The sequence below is a fragment of the Gymnoscopelus microlampas genome, assembly GCF_963454915.1.
Source record: "Gymnoscopelus microlampas genome assembly, chromosome: 16".
In the NCBI taxonomy this organism is placed as follows: domain Eukaryota; kingdom Metazoa; phylum Chordata; class Actinopteri; order Myctophiformes; family Myctophidae; genus Gymnoscopelus; species Gymnoscopelus microlampas.
The window spans coordinates 31,247,185-31,272,251 of record NC_139953.1 but is presented as its reverse complement, the minus strand read 5'-3'; the positions used below and the strand labels follow the sequence as shown (position 1 = coordinate 31,272,251).

Here is a 25,067-nt window from a genome sequence, read left to right as displayed (position 1 = left end):
CCTTTATCAAGGGATACATATCCCCTGAGGGTGCTGCTGATATGCGTTGGTTTCGCCAATATTGTACAAGACAAAAATAATAAAGCCTTTTTTTGTGAGCTCTAGAGATTGAGTGCCTTGGATTAGTTTTATTACTATTTTCTTTCTTAAACCTGACTTATACTTTGTCACACCGAAAATAGCAGATCTACTGTACTGTACAAGCTCACAATGTGTTCAATGCAAGAATAAACGCATTGTACGACGGTGTATAATGTTAGGTCTGCTAATTCTTACCCTCTACACCAAATGTCTTTGCCGAAAATGTCTTTGCCGTAAAATTCGAACGATCTACAAGCTCTCAACACGTCGCATTGCAGCATGTTGTGAGCTTGTAGAACAGCTATTTTCACAGAATGTTCCCCCAGAATCGTCTATTTTTGCTGAATGTTTGCCCCAAAACAGAGGCACTAGGGTTCATGTTAAGCTAAGGTGGCGTTGATTTATCTCTCTACAATTTAATGAGAATATAGATTATTAAAGTGTTGAGAGATTGAGAGAAAGACGAGAACTATGCAGACACTGCCACATTTGAATGTTGGCCTGAGGCACATGGCCAAATTGTAGGAATTTAAATTTGAGCATTGTGCTACCGCAAAATACGTTGTTAACACTGTTAGTATTTCTCATTAATACACTAGGTACAGTATCATTACCGTAGCAACTGTTTTAGCAAGTGTTCTTTCAGAAGAGACATTTCCCCCTATATTGTGACAAGTATCTGAGTGAGAAAAAAAATACAAATGTCAGAGCTTCCATCCAATATTGAGCGCTTTTTTTTTTTGGAGAGAGATGGGGTGTATAGCAGTAGAGATAGGAGAGAGAGTCAGAGAGAGAGAGAGAGAGAGGGTCAGAGAGAGAGAAAGAGAGAGAGAGAGAGAGAGAGAGTGAAGGGAGTTATTTAAACATGCTGGGCAGGACTGATGAGTCATTGGGCTCCAGCTGACTGAGAGAGGAGAGCTTCACACTCTCTGGAGATTGCAGTACTTACTGGTGATCAAACACAAGCACACACACACACACACACACACACACACACACACACACACACACACACACACACACACACACACACACACACACACACTTGAAGTTCTATGGATGAAGCTGTGTGATTGCTCATCCACTTCTGCCTACTATAGCTCTTGATGTAATAGTCATAACAGTGGAGTGTGGATTTGAATGGAGGTTTGGTGCTGTGAGGGTGATGCTAATAAGTTCATATGTGGTTTTGCTGGAGGATAAATGTCTAGTACTTTAATTAACAGTTGCTTCAAAATGAACGGCTCGTAGACACAAGAAACAATTGCACATACTTGGAAATAGAAGCTTGGTCAAGGAAGTAAACTAGGGCGGAAGTAAACTAGGGCGAGTAATGAGAAGAGATTGATTATGGGAGCTCTGATGGAAATTAGGGGTGCAACAGTTTGATCGATTTATTCTATTATTGAAAAAATCATCGATAGGCAATGATCCACATTCCATCATGGGTTATTGACCACTTCTTCTCTTCTTTGGAACATGATATTTCTTCATCAATATTCCATTGATGTAGCAATAATTTCCACATTGTGAGTAATTCATGTGGTGGAAATTACCCCAAATTGCACGTACTTTCAAAATCTGCAGGAAAATTGACCCTTTCGTTTAGTTCCATTTGGATTAGACTGTGTCGTTCCATTTGAATTTGACTGTCTGTGTGTACACGCAGTCTGAACCTCACATTGTGGGGACAACTGATGAGAGTGAAAGGGACAGAGCAGCCAAATGTCTCTGGACATGTCAAACGACTGCCCCCTGCTGTAAGCAGAGAGAAAACCAAGCTTCTGTGTGTTTGTGTGTATACAGCCTGTGAAGCCATGAGGGGCTCCACTCCACTGGACGTTGCGGCGTCTTCATTGATGGACAACAACAGCCTGGCTCTGTCCCTGGAGGAGCCAGACCTGGAGAAGGTCAGAACCCCCCCCCCCCAAAAAAAAACAATAAAAAGTTGGCACACCTCAGGGGGCCCTGAGATAAAATGTGATATGATATTTTTGTGGATGTGTGCTGCTGACTCATCCTTAGTACACATATTATAAGTGTAAAAATTACGGGTCCATCTGGCTCCATATATTAACACTATGTATGGATTTCACTGTATAATAACTGGACAGTATTCAAATGGTTGATATTTCATATTGGTATTAGACCCTGAAACTAGTCTGGGCACTGGTGTAATGAACAGACTCTTTGGCACAAATAATGGCTCATGTCGTCGCATACAGTATTAAAAAAGCCTCTCCGTTTGAGTTACAGTGAATATAATTTAGCATAGGCATATAAGACAGCTCTTTGCAATGAAAAATTGCCGTTTCCGGACAAGTTGAATAAGCTAGCTCAGCAACATACTTTCGAGCCGTCACTTTTGACACTGACAGTGAAATGACGGAGTGGACCATTACAATGCCCAAGGGCTTGTGGCCTATGCGGTCCTTCTGCACTGTGAAATCCTCAGTGTTATTTCAACTGTGCTAGTGTTGTAACCAAATGTAACAGGTCCATTTGGTTACATTTGTACACTCTCAGTGTCACAAATGGATACATTTAACACTGAGGACTTTACTGTGTGAAACTGACTGTGTGTGTGTGTGTGTGTGTGTGTGTGTGTGTGTGTGTGTGTGTGTGTGTGTGTGTGTGTGTGTGTGTGTGTGTGTGTGTGTGTGTGTGTGTGTGTGTGTGTGTGTGTGTGTGTGTGTGTGTGTGTGTGTGTGTGTGTGTAGGTGGTGACATACCTGGCAGGTTGTGGTCTACAGAGCTGTGCTAGCCTTGTTGCTAAGGGTTACCCAGACTTGGGCTGGAATCCCATAGAGGGAGAGCGCTACCTGTCTTTCCTTCGATTCGCCGTCTTCAGCAATGGTGTGTATAAGATGGATGCATGCTGCATAGTACTGGTGCTAATGCTGTGACAGTGGTGGAAGATGTACCGATGTTTTACTTAAGTAAAAGTAGCATTACCACAATAAGTATGCATTCAAAATTGTACTTGAGCAAAAGTAAAAAAGTAGGATTAAGACATACTTAGTAAGTAAAAAGTACTCACACAAACTTTCTATCAAAATAGCAGATATACAAGCTCACAACGCGTCGTGGTGTGACACGTTGTGAGCTTGTAGATAGTCTTTTTTTGAATAGCCGAGGTATAAAATTCCTTAAGTGGTTAATGCACAGAACAATATTTTGTAAAAAAAAAATGTATCTAAATTTACAAAGTAACTAGTAACTAAAGCTGTCAAATAATTGTAGTAGAGTAAAAAGTAGAAGTATGAAGTATTCAAAAATGTTCAACAAAAGTTAAAGTACCTCAAAATTGTATTTAAGTACTACGGTACGTAGTTACTTTCTACCACTTTGCTGTGTGTGTGTGTGTGTGTGTGTGTGTGTGTGTGTGTGGGGGTGTTAGTGTGTGTGGTGGTGTGGGTGTGTTTTTGTCTGTACATAAATTATTATTTTCAATTCATTTGTGTGTTTTATGTACTACGCATTCATTCTAAGTGTGTATCTGTACTTTCAACTGGCACTCTCACCTCCAGGTGAGAGTGTGGAGGAGAACTCCAATGTGGTTGTGAAGCTGCTCATCCGCCGTCCCGAATGTTTTGGCCCTGCGCTGAGAGGCGAGGGGGGCCAGGGTCTGCTGCACGGCATGCTGGATGCCATTAAAATCTCTGAGAACCCTGCCCTCGACCTACCCACCCCTGGCAGTAGCGGGTAGGAACTTATTAATAATGCACTTTAAAATGCTGAGTGTCAATTTAACTCTGAGTCTGTAAATGTAATCAAATGGACGGGTAAGGATCCATTTGGTTACATCTGATCTGTACACTCTCAAGCCTAGTTCAGACTAAAGTGCAGAGAATCCTCAAACGGGGGTTTGCAACGTCGTTATAATACTGGACAGTCCACAGACACCCATCTGCCGAGCAGCAACTGATTGCCGTTTCCATAGCAATGGTATTGTGTGTGTGTGTGTGTGTGTGTGTGTGTGTGTGTGTGTGTGTGTGTGTGTGTGTGTGTGTGTGTGTGTGTGTGTGTGTGTGTGTGTGTGTGTGTGTGTGTGTGTGTGTGTGTGTGTGTGTGTGTGTGTGTGTGTGTGTGTGTGTGTGTGCGTGTGTGTGAGGGGGAGAAACTGTATTAGGTTACAATGGCAGATTGTGTGATCAGAAATGCTTTGCTAGTGCAACATGCTTGTGATTGGACAAGTTGAATCTCTTGCAACTTGCAATTAGCTAGCATTTGCTGACCTGCAATTGGTAATTCAGACCGCTTCCATTTTGTATCTGCAACGGTCACATGCAACGTCACATCTCGAATCATTGGTCTGAACTAGGTTTCAGAGTTACACATCTGTAACCGTCCATTTGGTTACATTTGTATACTCTCTGAATTACAAATGGATTAATAATTAACACGTTTATTAAACAGAAAATGTACTTTTAAAAGTTGGTTCAAATAATTCAAGGTTTTCTCACAAGATGAAAAAAGAAATATCATTATATTGATTTATGCATTGCAAACGAGGCACCAAGCCAATGAGACAGGCTCATTATACAGTAGTGTCGCATCACTTCGTGGCTCAGCTAACAACAATTCTGGCTTGACTGCCTTCTGACTTTCTATACCTGATGAATAATACCGTTCTTTTGATGGATACTGCTGTCGCGAAATGACTTCAAAATATGTCTTTGAAGTCCAGTTTAACCTTTTCTGTCTTCCTTACTTTCTGATATGATTTAAAACACCATTAGTAGGTTTACAGGCAATAGATTTTCTCCATCAATTTACCCCACTGTGTCAAAATTGTTCACATCATTTTTCTTTCTCCGCGGTCAAGTCTTCTTCTCTTGTCTCCTTATGCTGTTTTTGTCTTGTTATGTCTGTTGAGCATGATATGCAGCAATGGATACACCACAGGATATTTTTTTCCGTGTTATTGACCCATCCATTTAGGTTGAAATCGGTCTTGATCTTGGGAAGGTGCGCATACAGTACATTAACCACTTTGAACCTGGTGTCCCTATTTTGGGCATGTCATTATAAACAAAAGTTGGATCAAGTGGTTAAACAAGCCTGTTTTGAATATGAAATAAGGAGTAAAAAATGTCAGCTATTTGTGTTAACATGTAGGGGAAAAGGAAAAAAGTTGTCAGTAAAATGAATACTCAAAAGTACAAATACCTGAAAACTGTACTTAAGTACAGTAATTAAGTATTTGCATTTTGTTACTTACCACCTCTGCTGCTCACTAATTTCCTTCGATATTGTTTCTAAACCTAAAGTGGGTCATGTCTACCGGATCAGCCTTTGTGATAGATATACTGGAGTTAGTATTCTACCTTTAATTGCTGAAAATGTCAATATGAATACACGCCCAAGCTCTACCACTGGGTGGGCATCAGCAGTTTCTTAGATTTATAGGCACAGCAGTGGAGTTACTGCTATACTCCCACTAATTGCTTTCATTAGAGAGTTCTAACACCACAGGGCATAAAAATGCTGTTTCAGAGATTTCTACCTCACAAAGGCAAAACAAATCTACTACACGCTAATAAATCTTTAATCAAACCATTTAATCAGCTGCACAGACTGACAACGAAGAAAGCAGATTTACATTGTGGTGGAAACTTTGAGAAGTCAAAGCAACACTCTATATCAAAAAGACAAGATAAGAGCATTTTATGGCATAGAAATAATTGACAGAGTCTAGCCCTGGTGACTGCGGTTTTGAGAACAAGTTTGTGTCCAGAATGTTGATGACGAAGATTGGGGGGCGGGTCCATGCCTTTGCTTCTGATGTCTGTTGTTTTTACAAATGAAACCCTGGTTAACCCATTTAGACCTGGAACGCCAATACTGTAACTATACCTTTCAATCCGGGAACCCCCTTTGGTGTAGTTGTTGCTGTATACAGCATATAGCGACATACATTTTTGTAATTTATTTGAATACAAATTTAAGTTTTTCAGAAAACTTAGGTCAGGATTTAGAAGGCGTTTTTAGAATCGGCCTCAGGTCTAAATCACAGTGAAGCATAATTTATGGCAGAATCTGAAATGCCAATAAGAAAGTATTATTTGCTAAATGGTCAGAGTTAGAATCTAGGAGTCTATGCTACAGATGTATCTTATTTAGCACTCCTCTTTTTCAATTAAATACATTTCATTTCCGAGTGGCGCAGGTACTGTATGCTATTCTGTATGTATTCTGTATGCTATTCTGTACTGTATGTTATTCAAATGCCAGCCAGAAAGAATGAGTTGTCTATTCCTCTGGTACTGTTTCAGGTCTGAAGAAGAAGGCGAGGTGATTCACATGGGCAATGCCATCATGTCCTTCTACTCTGCTCTCATCGATCTGCTGGGTCGCTGTGCTCCAGAGATGCATGTGAGTCACAAAGCACTGATTTATGTATCAAGAGCGGTTTATTTGTCACTCACTCATACAGGCAGTGAAATGTTGGCGTGGCATTTTCTGCAAGACTGTGATAACAACAACAATATACCAACAAGATAATAATGATAACATTGGATGTAATAAAAATGAGAAAAATAAACAGAAAAGAATAAACATAAACAATAAAGTTCGGAATAGTACAATAGATAGCAATTTTTATTCATCCAATCCACAGTAAGTAAGAGAAGATTTTGTCGCTGTCTGTAACCTTATACAGCAGGGGTACTTAACAGGCGGACACCTCCCTGTGGACCCTGGACCAAAAAAAAAACATTAAGAGATATATTTTGGGGGGTTCTTGGAGGGGGGGTGAAAAAAGTATTTGAATTGTTGTTCAGTTGTTTTCATTTTTATTTTCATGTATGTATGATTTGTCTCCCCCTAGCTTTAGATTGGACCCCCCCCAAGTCATTTAGATTAATACAAATAAAAATGTTAAAATAATTAAAAATACTTACCTGAACCCACTTATGCATCGTAAGTTATTAATAATGAAGAATTAACATAACACAAATTAGCTAGATTAGAGGAAAAAAAAAACTAAACATTTTGGCACTAAAAAAACTAAACATTTTTAGGGGGACCCCCTCTAGCCTCAACACAGATTTGCGCCGCTGCTCTGCACCCCAGTTTTATTAAGTTAGTTGGTTGGGAGGGGATCCGATTTCATAGGCTTGGCTCGATTGACCGACTTAAATACTGTAAACAGACCTTTACCAAAATGATTTGTGGACCCTCAAGATTTGTTGTTGAGTACCCCTGTTATACAGTATGTCCAAAACTGTTACTTCTCAGAAATGGAAAAAAAATAATAATAAAGTTTTGATTTGAATAGCAGATCTACATTTTCCATCTTAATACTTTTTCATACAACGAAATATAAAACGCCATTAATTTATGAAAAAACGTAAAAAGATTAAATACAGAGATACAAGGTTTCTGCACGACAGCGACAATTTAGTAACACTGCAGAGCGGTGAGGCGGATGGTTCCAGAAAGCCATAATTCACTGTTCATTTCAGTTCAGTTCCTTCTTGAGCACATCTCTCCCATTCTCATCAACTTCCTCTCTTCTAAATGACATATATACTAGGTTTTTCCACACAGGCGCTCATCCTCGATAGCACATCATTACGTTGTCACATTGCACTCTATGTAATGGTGAATCTCTTGATTGTAACCATAGACCTCCTATGGTGACCAGAATAAAGTCCCTTGAGGATTGATCTTTCTATTTGTGTCATTTTTCCTCAGCTCATCAACAAGGGTAAAGGAGAAGCGCTGCGTATCCGTGCCATCCTGCGCTCCCTGGTCCCCACTACTGACCTGGTGGGCATCATCAGCATACCCCTAAAAATGCCCACCATCAATAAAGGTTTGATTCAGTTTTGGGGTTAGCTGAAATATTGTTATTTAAGCACTTGAACCCTTGCGTCCTTAATGTGGGTCGAACATTCGGCGAAAATAGCAGTAGACTATTTTTCAACAAAGAGATTTTCTGTAGAGGGGAAAAAGGAGGGGTCCTAGAGTATAGACCCTTGGTGATCTCCAGTCAAAGAAATATATTGGGTTTTTGTAGTTGTAGAGAGGACTGAAACTTTGTACGGTATATTCTTCCTTCCACCTTTGTTTGGGAGTATAAGCAATACTTAAAGTGTGTCTTTGCCTTATTGTTGAGAAATATAAATTAAAGTTGTGGTGCCTGGTGACTTATTCAGGTTTGGATATCACTGTATCTCTGGGGGTGTATGTTCTTTATCAGTGTAGCAGAGTATAATGTGTGTGTATATACTCTACTGTACATGATATACAGTATATCTGGCAGTTAGTGTTTCATTGCCTTCTCCACCCACACTGGTTTCGGGGGACGGGAGTGGGGGTGTTCTTTTCACCCCTACATAAATATGGATATACAAGGTCTTTGACTTTCCAATTTGTACTTCATGAAAAAAAAAAACATGTTTAGTCCGTGGCTTAACTGAAAACACCATCCGGAACAGCACTTAAACCAGCGCTTGGCAGAAACCCAGTCAAGCTTTCCCCGGATCCAATTTTCTCCATGACATATTCTAATGAGAAAACAGACACGTTTTTTTACAGGACTATACAGTCTGCGCTGGTGCACTCCTGCCCCGTAATGTTTCCTCAGCTTATTGTGTTTTGAATAACTTTCTCTTCACATGTCTCGCTTCCTCGCTCCCCTGTCTTGTGTCCAGTCCACACCCACCTGTAGGCTATTACAGTAGCAAGCAGTTTTACTGACGAGACAAGTAAACAAAAACAAGTATATTTTATCCATAATTTTATCCAATTTTTTAGACTTTACTTTCTCACAGTTTCTTCTTTTTAATTCCAGTGCTGTCTTCTCTTTTTGTTCTACTTATTTCCGTACTGCTTTTTATGATTGGCCACATGAACCCTATTCTGGGGGCAAACATTCTGTGTAAATAGCAGATCTACAAGCTCACAATGCGTCGCAAGCTTGTACAGTATATCAGCTGTTTTCGCCAAAGTTAGTTTTTTTTAAAGTGGACCAAGTATAGAGCCCTGGGGGTCCCTGGTCATCTAAGTATAGGGTTTAAGTGGTTAATAACATGGACGTCCCCTCTGAATTTTCCAAGATAAATGTATGTATAAAAATAATAATAAGCCTCATCCCCCTCCTTCTCTCCTCTTCCTCTTGTACAGATGGCTCGGTGACAGAGCCGGATATGTCAGCTAGCTTCTGTCCGGACCACAAGGCCCCCATGGTGCTCTTTCTGGAACGTGTTTACGGCATCGAGGACCAGGCCTTTCTGCTCCAGATGCTAGAGGTCGGCTTCCTGCCTGACCTCCGTGCGTCTGCATCTATGGACACGGTGAGGAAGAGAGACTGTTACCGCACCTATAGTCCATGCCCCAGCAAGCCTTCTTCCTGCAAAGCATTCCTGCCTCATTAGGTACTGTAGCTTCATAGCAATCTGGGAACCCATCGTCAAAAATAAGAGGAAAAAACAGCGCCCTCTGCTGTTTTTTTCCTTTGAATTTGACTCTGGGGGACAGCTCAATAGAATGTGGATAACAGGATGTTGGCCCGTTTGCTCCGCCCTCAGCCCTCAGCCCTACTCTTCCGGTGGGGCGCCTATGTTTTCATTCCCACGAACAACATTTCTCCCACAGAACACTAACAACATTTCTCCCACGGAACATGGATGTTATAGACGACGAGGTTTTTGCTAACGTACTTACGAGAGTTGCTCAATTACACAATATTGAACATGTAAAACCTCTTCAGCACATTTGTTTGAAGTATTTGATAGATTGGTTTGTTTCCAGTGGGAACACATTAGAAAGCGAACGCACAGATGTAAATCCCGGCCACTACATTTGATTGGGTAAAGCGTGGCTTGCTTCCTGATCTAAGGCCTGCCCACTTGTAGGCCAATGTTCACACGTTCTGAATGAACCTCCCGACAGATGCTTCTTGAGAGATCAGCTTCATAGAGATAGATGTTATAATGTAGCTGTTGTAAGCAGGTGCCACACATCTGCCTGGTGGTCGCCATTCACTGATCTATGTTATGACTTAACAAATAACAACATCATCTGTCTATTTCAGTCTTTGGTAAACATTTTTTATTAAAAATCATTGTCTTATCTACCAAATAGACCTCGGTAGACTGGTGGCTTTCAGAGGAGACGAGCTTCCTTCAAAGTCGCTTATTCATCGTTTTTTTAGCCCTTGAGAGGAAAATAAAAAGCTTCCAATAGGCTACTAATTTAACCCAGTAGGTCAGAGGGGCAGCCACCATGGGACCACTGTAATCACTTGATGACCACATTATGTTGTCACTAAATGAGCTGACATTGAGGTTCACTGTCTCTCAGTGTCAGTTCAATTAGCCTCAGTGGTCAAATTAGATTACCCAGGATGCCATCTCACAAAGTCTGATCAGGCGGTAGGTTTAGAACTGTACAGACTCGGATGGTCAGTATACATTTGGAGTTGATGTGCAGACTGTGGTTCCATCACAGTACCATTGCTGTACTACAATACCTCTTTCAGATGGTAATCTTTATGAGCAGTTTGGTTCTACACACACCATCCATTTATTCATCCATCTTCTACCACTTATCATCTGGAGTCAGGTTACAGGAGGTAACAGTTCCAGCAGAAAATCCCAGACTCCTCTTTCCTTGGCCACATTAGCTCCTTCTAACTGGGGAGATATACTACCCCCATCTCGTCCTTGTTATGCCCCGTGGTCTCCTCCTAGTTGAACGTGTGCCGAACACCTCTCTAAGGAGGCGCCCAGGAGACTTCTGAACTTAATGCCCGAACGACCTCAGCTGGCTCCTTTCCACATAAAGGAACAGTGGCTCTACTCTGAGTCCCTCGTGGATGCCAGTCACCCTCCTGAGAAAACGAATTATGACTGCTTGTCTCCGTGATCTTGTTATTTTTTTGTTCTAAAGTTGATTCTATTTTTGGCCAGGCTGGTATGGTACGTGCCTTAATCACTTGGCTATCGGCGTCCTGTGAGCTTGTTCTTTCGGTCCTGACCCACATTTCATGATCATACTGTTTTCTGCGGTGTGGACACCGGGCCATTAAGATGTCTGTACAGACCGTTATGACACTCTCAAAGTTGAGTTAACGCTCAGGATTTTGCTGTGTAAACACCAGTTTGCTTCTCCCTTCCACAGGAGTTGTTGAGCACCACAGAGACAGCCCTGGCCATGAACAGGTACATCGGCTCTGCCTTGTTGCCTTTGCTGACCCGCTGTGCGCACCTCTTCGCCAGCACCGAGCACTACGCTGCACTGGTTGACTCCACCCTGCAGACCATCTACCGGCTGTCCAAAGGCCGCTCGCTCACCAAGGCTCAGAGGGACTCCATAGAAGAATGCCTGCTGGCTATCTGCATGTAAGGACGACTGCCAAGCTCAATCTCAACAGTCGACTGAATTTATTTATTTATCAGAAATTTCACTGGAGGATAAGCCCCTTTTTTCGAGGGGGTCCTCAAAGCTACACAAAACAAGAAAACAATCCAACAACACAGAACAAAACAAATCAAGGACATACACATAAAGGCTCTTCCACCATCTCAAGCCCCCCTACGTCAGTATACTAGTTTCCTTAGAAATTCTTTACATTTAAATTAAATAAAATGTAAATACAATTTAAATAAAATAAAACAATCATTGCAAATAAACATGATGCCAATATAGGATCATCTTAAAAATAAAATAGATAAGTAAATAAATACAATCAGAAACAGGAGCAGCTAGATGTAAGGTGAACCAGCAAAGAAGTCTTGTAAGCATTAAAAGAAGTTGATGTAATTGACAAGGGCAGGTTGTTCCAGTCTGACGGTGCTTTGAACTTAAAAGCATGTCTCCCAATTTATTTATAAATGCGGGGCACAATGGAAAAAAGATGTTAAGTATGTCTAAGAGAATATGTTGATGTGGGAATGGAGCTCTCACAGTTATTTTGTGTTGCAAGCTTGTAGTTCGGCTATTTTCACTACTTTTGGACGACACTCTTGTAAGACGAAGAAGGCCATTAATTTACGAAAAAACATAACAAATTGAATTATGGAGATACTGGTTTCTACCCGATGTTGTTTCATAATATTCATTATTATGTCTTGGTTCACAAGTCCACACCAAAGATTCACAATGTAATATAGATTGTTACATTACAGTGGTTCTAAGAATAGGGCCCAGGAACCCTCTGGATTCCTTGAAGGGGTTCCAAGGGACAGTTGCAAGTGTGTAAATGTAAAGTTTGAGAACCACTGCTATTTTAGAATGATGTACATGTGCTCTGCAGGCACATGCGTCCCTCCATGATGCAGCAGCTTGTGAGGCGCCTGGTGTTTGATGTCCCCATGCTGACTGAGTACTGCGTGGTGCCCCTCAAAGTGAGTATCTCTGTCTCTCTGTCTGATCATTTAGCATTATATTTTGGGCCCTTACAGCTCATCCTGACATACATCAATGAAAGTGATCAAGCAAGAAAAGGTGATTAATAGGTATTAGTTTCACTATTCGTTTACTGTCTCTCTAGTGAAGCGATTTCTTTGCGACTGTTTTAAGATAACAGTTTTACGAGTGAAGTTAATTGTTCACATGGCAAAGTGGACAGACAACACAGCAGATTCTCTGCACCCCTCACTGTACTCCTGATGCACATAACTGTATATCAGGATTGTTATTCCAGCCAGGCCGGAACAACCAAAGGCGCGGGATTATGTTGTTAAGCTAATCTCGGGCACCGCTGGACCGATGGGCGTGAAACTTTGCACTCTCAAGTCATGTGATCAAGATGTATCTGTCAAACGGGAATGGCCCGTTTTGCACAAAATGCCACAAATCATGAACGCAGCATGCCATTGCCGTGTAACTTTGCATGTACGTTCCCATTAGGCCATGGAAGAACTGCCTATGTCACCCTACATTTTTCAAATCTGCAAACTCGATATGTGTGTACCCCACCCACATAAGTACACACCCACAGGTCACGTTATTAATTAGTGGGTGGAACACCACAATAGGGTAATAAAATAAAAATCTATCAATACATGTAGTGTTCAACATTCACATACATAAAACAACAGTGGAAAAAACACAAATGGACAGCATGATTAATAACATCTAGAAAAATATTACATTCTAAAAAGTGGTTGATTGGAAAGTCCTCGTTCATTTCTTTAGCAGACATACAGTACAAGTGTCTAGGGTGTAAATCCAAAAATATTCTCGCTGTAGCAGCAGTCTATTGAGATCTCCTCCTCGTCTAAGGGATTTTACATGTTCAATCCCCTGATACCTAAGAGAGGCCACATTGTGCTTAGCGGACATGAAGTGCATTGCAACTGGAATGTTTTAATCTTGGTTGCGAATGCTGCTTCTATGTTCTGTCTTTAGCGCACGGTTGGTTTTACCAACATATCCGCATATCTAGGAGGTCCGCTTGTGTCTTATAGTCCGTTTCTTCACTACAAAGCCTCCTAATGTGGCTACAGTATGTTGGCTAATCGAAAGGCTGCGTTTAAGGGGTAATGGATGGAAACAGTCAGCTCTCAGCGAGGCATTACTGTCTGTGAATTCTCTATAATATAGCACCTGCATAGCCAGGTCGCAACACTGCCTTGGCTGTGCAACCTGGCCTGGCGAGGACCTGTGCTCCGAGGAGCAAACTTTTCTAGTTCAGTCATCAAATGGTACTGTATAGTGAGGCCCTCAGCTAAGGGTTGTTTTTTACTAAAGGAAGGGGCTAGGTCTCACATATTTAAGGGAGACCTGTTTATAGATGTGTATGCGTGTGTGCGTGCTTGTGTATGTGTTATTGATGTAGCAGAGATATTCCTCTCCTCTCCTTGCCAGAGGAGAGGTTTATGATCCTATTTTATTTTGATTCGTTCAGGATAGTCTCATTATGACAGGTGATGCTGATCGTTTCAGAACAGTTTCGTACACGATTTCATCGCCAGTTTGCTCGCTTGCTGGCTGTCAGGAACCAGTGTTACACTTGTTTCTTGCCAGGATATTTGCGCGTTTGATTCATGAATTTTCATGAGAACAACCACTATTCATTCCTAAGTTTAAGTCTTCAAATCCACAGGCCCAAATCATGGAACTTCTGCTCTGATCCCAAGTGCTCCTCATGTCCAGTGAACTGATTCATGAGACAGAGTTGAGACTATAATTGGAACAAGCAATCAGAACAAACGGTACACCTGCTGCTGAATTTAAGTGGCAATTTCTATTTCACATCCCACTCATCTACCAATCCGGCCTGCATGTCTGACAGGTGCACACACACCCCTGAAATACTGATATATCCCATCTCCTGCCAGAGCACTTTGTACACAATCCAAAATACTGATGTAGCCCATCTCCTCCCTGGTGCACTTTGGAGGTAAATGTCACACAAGCACCCACCACCTGCAGTACGCACGCACGCACGCACGCACGCACGCACGCACGCACGCACGCACACACACACACACACACACACACACACACACACACACACACACACACACACACACACACACACACACACACACACACACCATTTTAACCACTTTCAACCTTGGTGTCCCTATTTTGGCATGTTATGATAAGAATAGAAAATAGAAAAACTGCGTTGTGAGATTTTTGATTGGCAATGTCATACAACGAAGCATAAAATAGGGCTTAAGTGGTCAACACACAATATCGACATACTGTAGTATTGCCCAGCCCTAGTTGGTGTGGCATAATAGTAGTCGATAGTACCATTAGTTAATCTGTATGCTTCTGCCACTTGCGACTCTGAGATTTGCCGTTGATATGGTTTTATAGCATTATGTGCGAGACGTCAAGATAGTATCCAGTCTTTGTTGTTCACACCTCACCCCCTTGGCATTTTATGTTTTTTATGTGTGTTTCAATAAATACTACATGACATATAAATGCTACATGAACAGGTTTGAATCAGAGTCCTTTTCGATGAACTGAGTACAAAGGACCCCAATGGAAACAAGCCATAGTGCTTTCATGGGTTTAAAATCCTCTTAACAGACCTTGTATTGAACTGTACTTCCCTGTGCTTGTCTTTGCAAACTGTTAATAAAGTATTCAATCAATCAATCCTGGTGTCTATGTGTCTTATCGTAGCTGCTGACCAACCACTATGAGAAGAGCTGGAAGTACTACTGCCTGCCCAACGGTCAGGGGAGCGATGGCATAGCCTCCGAGGAGGAGCTGCTCCTCACCAAGAAGCTCTTCTGGGGAATCTTCGACTCCCTCTCGACCAAGGTAACCAAGCCAAGAATTATTGATTTGAAGAGTTGCCCTGTGTGGTTGTGTAATCGGGGGACTTGCCAAAATGTAATTAGAAAATAAAAATAAAATGTACGGTATTGCCATAGATACTGCATACTGCACTGAAGCTTCAGTGTTAAAATCTATGATTTTTTAACTGTAAAATCTAGGATTTTAAAATCTAGGATGTTAAAATCTAGGATTTTTTAACAGTAAAATCTAGGATTTTGTAAAATATAGGATTTTACTGTAGGGTCTGCAACACTCTGTCTCATTCTGTCTTTCATCTCACTCTTTCTCTGACAATGCAACAGAAGGGTCTCTCAAATCTATCTCCCATGAAATGATAAATCAAATGTATTCAGACGGCCAGTGGTCTCTTGCTCTCTCCCTGTGTCTTTTTCAAGGTTCAGTGCTGTGTCTTTGTCTATTTTTTCCCCCATGTTTTGTCTGAGGCCCATGAGTCTCACCGCTTGAGCGCTTCCCTCACGGGAGCAGACTTCTCGGTAGTCTGAGCATGTTGAAGTGAAGAGCGCGACGAAAGCATTATGAATGTTGCCGCTGAAGCAAGGCCCAAAAGAAGATGAGTCATTTATCAGCGGATGACAGATCGCTACTCGCGCTGCAACGTTTTCTGACTCTCAGACGCCCCTTCTCTATCTCTGTCTCTCTCTTGCCTGTGCTCCCTGTCCCGTCTCATGCTCAATCACACGTGTCCTCTTTTGACCATGGAAACAAAACAAAAACGCTTTGAGGGATTGCAGAGCAAATAGTGAGAGTGAGCAAGTGTGCTGCCAGTTTTAACCGATCTCTTCATTTGTGACTCCTCCTGTCTTCTGTAGAAATATGATACTGAACTGTTTAGGATGGCCATGTTGTGCCTGTGTGCCATCGCTGGGGCCGTGCCACCTGACTTTGTGGACACCAGTACCACCATGGAGGAGCATGTGTCAGTGGACGCGCAAGGCAACTTTGACCCCAAACCTATCAACACTGCCAAGTGAGTGGTTAGAGCAGACCTATTCAATATGATGTAACAGCTTGTGATGGAAAGGGATCAAATTAGAATATATTTTCTATGTCTTTGTGTTATTTTCTATGTGTCTTTGTCTTATGTTGTGGTATTTTCACATCATGTTCCTGACGAGATTGATCTGCACAAAAACACAATTTTTGCCGTAAATCTTGTAAATCTGCTATTTTCACAGAATGTTCACACCCCAGATTAGGGCCGCTAGGGTTTGTGTGGTTAATAAATCAATCAATCATTTGAGTAAAGTACAACACTTTGAAAAAATGGATTCCATTGCTTCCGCAAAAGAAAATATTCTGTTAGATTACACAGTTGCCACAGGTGTTGCGATGCACAGCAGTAACAGTCTGTTACTGAGCACAGCAGGCTAGGAATAACAGACTGCAGAATGACGTGATCGACCAAGCAGAATCAAACATTCAACCAAGCCATGTAATAATCTGACTGAATCTTAATGTGTCTTTTTTTGCCCTCTTCCCAGTATCTCTCTTCCTGAAAAACTTGAGGACATTGTTAACACATTTGCAGATTATTCCCATGACAAGTGGTCCTCGGAAAAGGTTAGTCTCTGTGCTTTCCTTCCTGATATTCAGTATGACAGCAGTCATATGACAGTCAAGTGACACAGTTTCCCACTCACTGATCGCCATCCAGTCAGTGAATCAAATGTAATATTTTCTTTGTAACTTTTTGTCAGCCTGTCATCAATGATTGCTTTGTTTCTGTCTCTGTAGACTATACAATTGTAAGGACTTATACGTTTGCAGTGCTTAGTTAATAGTTTGCTTGTAATGCTAGTCAATGGATAGCCCATATTGTGCTCACACTAACGTTACATATTGTAATCATACAACTCTATATCTACTGTATATAGTATCTACACTAATACCTAGGATGCCGTGAATTACACAAGCTGTGGTTGTTTTTGTGCAGGTAGCAGCAGGTTGGAAACTGGGAGAGAGTGTGGATGAGCAGGCCAAAACACATCCACTGCTGAAGCCCTACAAGGCTCTGAGTGAGAAGGTACAATAGAGAACTTTGGGTTAGTAGCATAACCTTGGTTCTCTGAGTAGCATAAGTGAGTGTCCCACTATGGGAACACCCCCCGCGTGACCTTATCAGAAGCCCAAATCCCATTACACCAGCCCCAAGTGGCTGGCCTTAATGAAGCATGCATTGATGCAGGGACCTCCTCCCAATGTATTGACCTGACTACGCACCATAACTCATTCAAAACAAGCTTACCTCTTCTCGCTTCCCCAGCGAGAAGGGTGGTCTGGTGAGACACTCAATCATGCTACTCAGAGAACCAAGGTTACACTAGTAACCCAAAGTTCTTTCTTAGCATTCGTTTTGTGTCTCACTATAGGAATATACTGACTCCTGTATTGCCAGAAAGGCTTGCGTCAAAAGACAACTATCCCTTGCGGCTCTTTCCATAAGCAGGAACTTTATTTCTAAGAAGAGCCTGCACTGAGAACCACGGGCCACCGAAGGTGTGGTGACATCCAGGTATGATGTTACCAAGGACGGGTTCGCACCAGTAGTTTATCCTCCATTTCCAGAGCTTTAGCTGCCGTAAAAGCAAAGCAAAGCAAAGTTTGTTGTTTACCCAGGGTGTCGGACTAAGCACGAAGCTTGTTTCCAGCCGGACCCTGCATGGAAGCCTTGCTCAAGGGCTATTCAGCGGTGATTCATGATTGATGTGATGAATTGGGGAATCGAACTAGGGACCTTCCGGTATCAAGGCCGCCCCTCTAACCACTAGGCCACCGCTGCCACCGCTGCCACCGTGACAGCTAAGCTAATGACAGGTAGAGACAACTTTTCAGTTGGATTCTCGCAAAAACAAAACGTATTGCTACTTCTGTTTAAGTTTGGAAAAAATATATATATAAATACTTTCTTTTTGCGGTTGTGGTGCACTGTGCAGCCGTGCTCATCTCACACACACCCTTAGTAGAGTTATATAGTTTCGACATTTTTTTTACTGGGAAAGAAAGGCTTGAATGAGCTGAAATTGAAACAACACTTTGTGAGCTTGTAGTTTCTCCAGAGCTCAGGCAGCCACTGCACGTTGAGTGTGTGTGTGTGTGTGTGTGTGTGTGGGATGGAGGGGGGAGAGCGAGAGGGGGGGGGGGGGGGGGTCGAACGCTCTGGCCACTTTCAGGTGACAGATATCTCGTGTTGTGTTTATAGATGGTTGGGTCCCCACTCAAACAGGCACACGGTCGGGCAACCCGTTTTATTTACCTGCCAGGGGCAGGTGGGCAACCCTTAGTGTCAACGCCTGTAAATGTATGTCTGCTCTGCACTGATGAATAACTGTATTCGAGAAGTACAGCACCCGGTGACCAAGTACGTACGTTCGATATAGTCAGGCGTACAAATGAGCTGTAGCTTCACAAAAACACAGTTTTCCGAGCTCCTGCTCCTGCAAGATCTGAGAAGAGGTAAATGTATGAGTTATGGTGCATATACAAGCCAATATATGTTACTCACATCATTAACTATTTAAACTCTATATACTTAGTTGGTACCGGAGTCCCCCTGAGGTTTGTTCTAGACCTCGTCCTTTTTCCCTCTATACTAAATATGTGCTGTGAAAATAGCCGATCTACAAGCTCACAACGCATTGTGTTCCCCCAGAAAAGGGACGCTAGGGTTCATGTGGTTAAAGCCAGCCACCTGGGACTGGCGTAATGTGATTTGAGCTTCTGATGAGGTCACGCAGGGGGATGTTCCCATGGTGAGACACGAAACTAATTAAGAAATGAGAACCGCTGTTATGAGACCACTTATCATTGAAAACCTGACCTCAGAGATAATGAGGAGAACATGTGGGTTACTTTTTATAATTACAAAGATTGTGATAGTTTCTTGCCCATGTATTGTGTGTGTGTGTGTGTGTGTGTGTGTGTGTGTGTGTGTGTGTGTGTGTGTGTGTGTGTGTGTGTGTGTGTGTGTGTGTGTGTGTGTGTGTGTGTGTGTGTGTGTGTGTGTGTGTGTGTGTGTGTGTGTGTGTGTGTGTGTGTTTAATAATCTGGAATTCATACCCTTGACTCCTGCATAGAATACAATGAACCGCCCATCCAAACAGGAATCCTTCTTGACCAAGGGAGCTATTAGGCTTCTGGGCTAACAAGCAGGGCTACTCTGCTACAATGGTATAAATATGCCAGTGTTTCCCAAACAATGGGTCGGGGCCCATTTTGGGGTCATGGAGCCATTTTTATCGGTCGTCCGTAAAGATTCCTTTTTTTTTTACAATTCCTTTAAATAGTAGTTTTAATTATTTATGATACAATATTTATGATACAAAAAATATATACATTAGGAAATAGTGAAAATATCAGATAAGCTCAAAACGGCTTGCATCGTGACACGTGGGAGCTTATACAGAGCTGCTATTTTCACTATTTTTGAAATAGGGCATAAGTGGGTCCCGGACTCCCGGGGAGACACCAATAATGTATCATTTAGATCTCGAGCTGAAAGGTTTGGGAACCCCTGGCAAATGCTCATTATGTGTTGAATGTGTAGGAGAGAGAGACCTACCGCTGGCCAGTGAAGGAAACATTAAAGAGCATGCTTGCTCTGAACTGGACCATTGAGGGGACCAAGGAGGGGGAAGCCGTGTTCCAGCAACTGGAGAGCGAAAAACAACGCAAGCTCTCTGAGTCCCAGGTACTGTGACCGCCTGTCTATTGTAGACATGCTATTTTTATAAATAATGTTTTCTCTGAATGTTCACATATTATGTCATACCCAGAATAGGGACACTAGGGTACATGTGGTTAACTTTTATGCAATACATACAGTATACTGTGTGCATATATTTAGCACTCCATCTCTGACTTTGTAGTTTCATGTTGTCATATGATTCTTATATTGTTTCTTTGACATTTCTACAGGCTAACAGCTTCACCCCCACTCCGATAGACATGCACAACGTCGCATTGTCCAAGGACTTACAGGTTGGTTTTCATCATTCTATCCTTGTCTTCACCTTCCACTAGCTGTGCCTGTCATCATTCTAATATGACGCTTCAGTGACTGGCAATCTAGCATCATCGCTTTATGATTTATGATTGTAGATCATTTTCTTATTGATTATTTCATTTATTTATTTTCAGATTAATTGAATAATCGAGGAGCATAAGCATGTTTTTTCTTTTTTATCAACAAAATATGAATGTATTTTCATAATCACTAAACCGATTAGGCTGATTAACCACTTTAAGCCTGTTTTATACTTAATTGTACAACGGTGTAATTTATATTTATATTTGTATTTAAAAAAATACGGGGTAAAAACAACTTTACATTTTTGATTTTATTAACATAGATTTTCATTTTTTATAATATGTATTATACAGTATCACTAAGAGTTGCTGTGTGGTTGTGTTTGTGCCATAAAGTCACCACGAAAAACGTCATTATTTCACAAGCCTGATACTTTTTGCCTAAGGGGATGGTGGAGGTGGTTGCAGAAAACTACCACAACATCTGGTGCTTCAAGAAGAAAAGCGAGCTGAGCAGTAAAGGTGTGTACACAAGTATAGGACCGCCATTCTCAACCTGTGGGTCGGGGCCCATTGGTGGTCTGTGAGGATATTGCAAGTGGACCTCCAAATTGGCAAAACACTAAATATTTTATTTAATATTTGGCCACAGATCAGAATATTTTGTTCCAGGGACCCCCAGAAGCAAAGAGTTCAGTCAAAAATGTATATATATATATTCAAAGATTTGCACACATTTTCACGATTTATATCTGCTATTTTTAATAGCCAAAGATTTAAAAAAATGGCACAGATGTGTTCCTGGATTGAATGGGTTAAATATTGCTATGATTTTCTCAACCAGGAGGAGGGAGCCACCCGCTGCTGGTTCCCTATGACACCCTGACAGCTAAGGAGAAGTACAGAGACAGAGAGAAAGCCCAGGAACTCTTCAAGTTCCTGCAAGTCAGCGGATATGGCGTCAACAGGTTGGCTTTCATCTATAAGGCGTTGTTTTGTTACAATATCTGTCAGGGCAAGTACAGAAGCATGTTTTTTCACACCGCCGATCCCACCGATATGTCTGAGTCATAATGTCGGGTACCCGTCTGTCTGTGTCCCTTTTGTGCCCATATATGGAGATCTCTGTATCTGTCTGTCTACCTGTGTCCCTTTTATGCCCATATATGGAGATCTGTGTCTTCAATCAACTGTCCTCGTACCTCCACCAGAACAACCTCCTGGACTCCCACCAGTCTGGGTTCAAAGTGGGTCACTCGACCGAGACTGCCCTCCTGGCAGTCGCTCCATGCCGCTAGAGCAAACTCTCTCTCCTCCATCCTGATACTCAGAGCCGTCTGGGAGAAATGCGGGGCCCGGTGCGGAGTTGGCGAGTGCGTGGAGTACCCGCGCGCGCGTGCGGTTTCTGTCGGATATATCCGAGTTTTGGGTGGTTATTTGCGGTTATTTTTGCCCTCAAAACATTAAGTTGGGTGTCATGTTGGGTGTCATGTTAAAAAAAAAAAAATCCCGTTTTTTTGCGAGGCCCCCCCCAGCGCGGGGCCCGGTGCGGCCGCACCGTTCGCACCACCCTTCCTGCGGCTCTGCTGATACTCCTGGACCTGTCTGCAGCGTTCGACACAGTGAACCATCAGATCCTCCTCTCCACCCTTGAGGGGATGGGTGTCTCAGGCTCTACACTCTCCTTGTTTGCATCCTACCTGACGGGTCACTCCTGCCAGGTGATGCTGAGAGGGTCTGTGTCAGAACCACACGCAGGCTCACTACTGGGGTTCCCCAAGACTCGGTTCTGGGTCCTCTTCTTTTCTCTCTCTACACTACATCTCTTGGTGCTGTTATCCACTCCCATGGCTTTTCCTACCACTGCTATGCGATGACACCCAGCTGATCCTATTATTCCCACCCTCTGACACACAAGTGGAGGCACGCATTGCTGCTTGTCTGGCTGACATCTCGGAGTGGATGTCGACGCACCACCTTAAGCTCAACCTGGACAAGACCGAGCTGATGTTCCTCCCGGGGAAGGGCTGCCCGCACCGAGACCTGGCCATCACCATTGATAATGCTGTGGTGACGTCAACTCGGACTGCGAGGAATCTGGGTGTGACCCTGGACGACTAACTGTCGTTCTTGGCAAACATCGCATCAGTGACACGGTCCTGCAGATTCCTCCTCTACAACATCAGGAGGATTCGCCCCTTCCTCACTGAGAAGGCAGCGCAGGTGCTCATCCAGGCTCTTGTCATCTCCCTCCTGGACAACTATCCTTCTCCGTTCTCTACACTGGCTCCCTGTAGCGGCTCGCATCCAGTTTAAGACCCTGGTGCTAGCCTATAGGGCTGTGAAAGGAACAGCTCCTTCTTACCTCCAGGATATGGTCAGGGCTTACACCCCTGCCCGACCACTTCAGTCTGCCGCCTCGGGGGTGACTGGTTGCCTCGGCACTCAGTGGTCCTTCTGGACGATCTACACTGTCGCAGCTTTTTTTCTGTTCTGGCCCCACAGTGGTGGAATGAACACCCCACTGATGTCAGGACAGCAGAGTCACTGCCCATCTTTCGCCGCAGGCTGAAAACCCACCTCTTCAGGAAACACTACCCTTCCTCTTTGCCTTGCTTAACCTTTTAGCAAGTACCCAGAACCGAGTGAGCCCTCTGAATACTTGTATTTGTGATTCCTTCCATGTGGCAGAGGTCTGAAGGACATGGAGCAGGACTCCTCGTCTATGGAGAAGAGGTTTGCTTACAGGATGCTCAAGAGGCTGCTGAAGTACGTGGACTCTGCCCAGGAGTTCATCGCTCATCTGGGTGAGTGTGTGGCATTTGGCTTTAAAATGAAAAAGAAAAAAAAAAAACACACAGATACAATTTTCTTTAAGTGTTGGCTTTAAAATGAAAAACCCCAAATACTGTTCACACACAGATGCAATTTTCTTTAAATGTGTTTTGAAAATGTATTAAATTCCATAAACTTTCCCTTGTCACACACCTTTAAAACGTTCCTGCAGAGGCTATGGCTACCAGCGGAAAGACGGACAAATCCCCTCATGACCAGGAAATCAAGTTCTTTGCCAAGGTACAACACTCCCTTGACATTACAAGCTGTATTGATCGTATTGAACATTGAGTTGTTGAATTGTTTGATGGCATAGGACTTTTTTCAAGCTCTCTGACCCCCATCTCTTTTTTGCTACCAGGTGTTGCTCCCTTTGATAGAATCCTCCTTCAAGAATCACTGTCTCTACTTCCTATCCACGCCTAGTAAGAACCTCAGCAGCTGCGGCTACGCCTCTAACAAGGAGAAGGAGATGATCACCAGGTATTAAGCACTAAAGTATTAAATGCTACTGTACCCATTTGAAGTGATGGTAGAATAGCTTATGTAATCCACTAAAGCCTTCACTTACACTGTAAGGGGTGTCAAACTACCGTACAGGCTCACAATGGGGTTAAATCTGGCCCCAAGGACTTTTTTTGGGGGGGAAAGAGCAAAACAAAGCTGCCATTGTGTTAACATCTAAATGGAGGCAGCAGGTACCCATAAACACCCGCTGTGTGTGTGTATAAACCTAACACTGCGCTGAACTCTGGGAAGGAGGGAGAGTCAGGGACCTTGCAGGAGATATTGAAGTCATTTATTGTCCTCTCTATAAGAACTGACATAACTCATGAAGCTCAATTGGGAATATTTATTTGTGACTGTCACCGAGGAGTTTGTGGAGCTGGTACAGAGGTGTTATGTATCAAAGATGTGACACTTTTGTCATAAAATAATATACGCAGCCTACACTGAAGAAAAATAAGAAAAAAAGTAGACAACGTTTCGAGCCAAGGCTCTTCATCGGGTCATCGGGTTTTGACCTGATGAAGAGCCTTGGCTCGAAATGTTGTCAATGAATGACATTGGAGCAGATGAGTGTGTGGGTTTATTATTTTTCTTCATGTTACTTTCTAACCCAGCACCTCAGCCAAGTGATGGGCTTATTCTATTAGTTTTTGTATGACACAGCCTACACTGCCACAATAAAGTCCACTGGTAGACCAGAGGCTGCTCAAACATTTCTTTTCTTGGACTATTCAAGATTGACAAAGTTGTTGCAGACAATGCTTGAATTAAGCCGGTACTCAAGGAGTCTTTATTTCTTTATTAGCCTATTTATAATTACGTACCGCCACGTGAATAGATAGATAGAATATTTTATTGCCAGTTTTAAAAAATCACAGCAATATCACCATTTAGAAAACGCCAACGTGGATTATACACAAAAAAGCCGAAGTTTGTTTCCATTGTGGTCCACCTTGAGACATAGAACAATACGCAATGAACTGTACAAACAACCATGAAACAAAGGAAATGAAAACCTTATATATAAAGTTAGAAGCAATACATATAGGACAAGAGGTACCCTAAGAGAAGAATCCAATGCAGAGTGAGCGGGGTATGGATCTAACTATAACCAGTTAGTGTTGAGATGGAGCCATGATTTAAGGTCATTCTTAAATCTTGCCAGAGAATTTAGAGATTTCAGGGCTGAAGGGAGTGCATTCCACTGAGTGGTGGCTGCGGGGGGAACAAGATCTAGATATGTAGGTAATTATAACCATACAGTATTAATAGCGCCAGCCTGTGCAGACACTCGCTCCATCATAGAACTCAATACTGTAGGTGCGCTGAAAGAT

General features: G+C 42.5%; 1 protein-coding gene across 1 annotated transcript in view; it reads left to right on the top strand.

Moving 5' to 3' along the window:
* Nucleotides 1-25,067, top strand: part of ryr3 (ryanodine receptor 3) — a 167,156-nt gene that overhangs the window by 100,423 nt on the left and 41,666 nt on the right. The window contains exons 44-62 of the mRNA XM_084081907.1: nt 1,888-1,991; nt 2,802-2,937; nt 3,612-3,786; nt 6,360-6,459; nt 7,783-7,903; nt 9,217-9,386; nt 11,215-11,435; nt 12,350-12,440; nt 15,184-15,324; nt 16,173-16,330; nt 16,845-16,923; nt 17,297-17,386; nt 19,907-20,050; nt 20,278-20,340; nt 20,835-20,910; nt 21,233-21,356; nt 23,080-23,195; nt 23,396-23,463; nt 23,585-23,706. Coding sequence (XP_083938033.1) covers nt 1,888-1,991; nt 2,802-2,937; nt 3,612-3,786; nt 6,360-6,459; nt 7,783-7,903; nt 9,217-9,386; nt 11,215-11,435; nt 12,350-12,440; nt 15,184-15,324; nt 16,173-16,330; nt 16,845-16,923; nt 17,297-17,386; nt 19,907-20,050; nt 20,278-20,340; nt 20,835-20,910; nt 21,233-21,356; nt 23,080-23,195; nt 23,396-23,463; nt 23,585-23,706 — 2,299 coding nt within the window. The remainder of the gene's footprint in view (nt 1-1,887; nt 1,992-2,801; nt 2,938-3,611; nt 3,787-6,359; nt 6,460-7,782; nt 7,904-9,216; nt 9,387-11,214; nt 11,436-12,349; nt 12,441-15,183; nt 15,325-16,172; nt 16,331-16,844; nt 16,924-17,296; nt 17,387-19,906; nt 20,051-20,277; nt 20,341-20,834; nt 20,911-21,232; nt 21,357-23,079; nt 23,196-23,395; nt 23,464-23,584; nt 23,707-25,067) is intronic.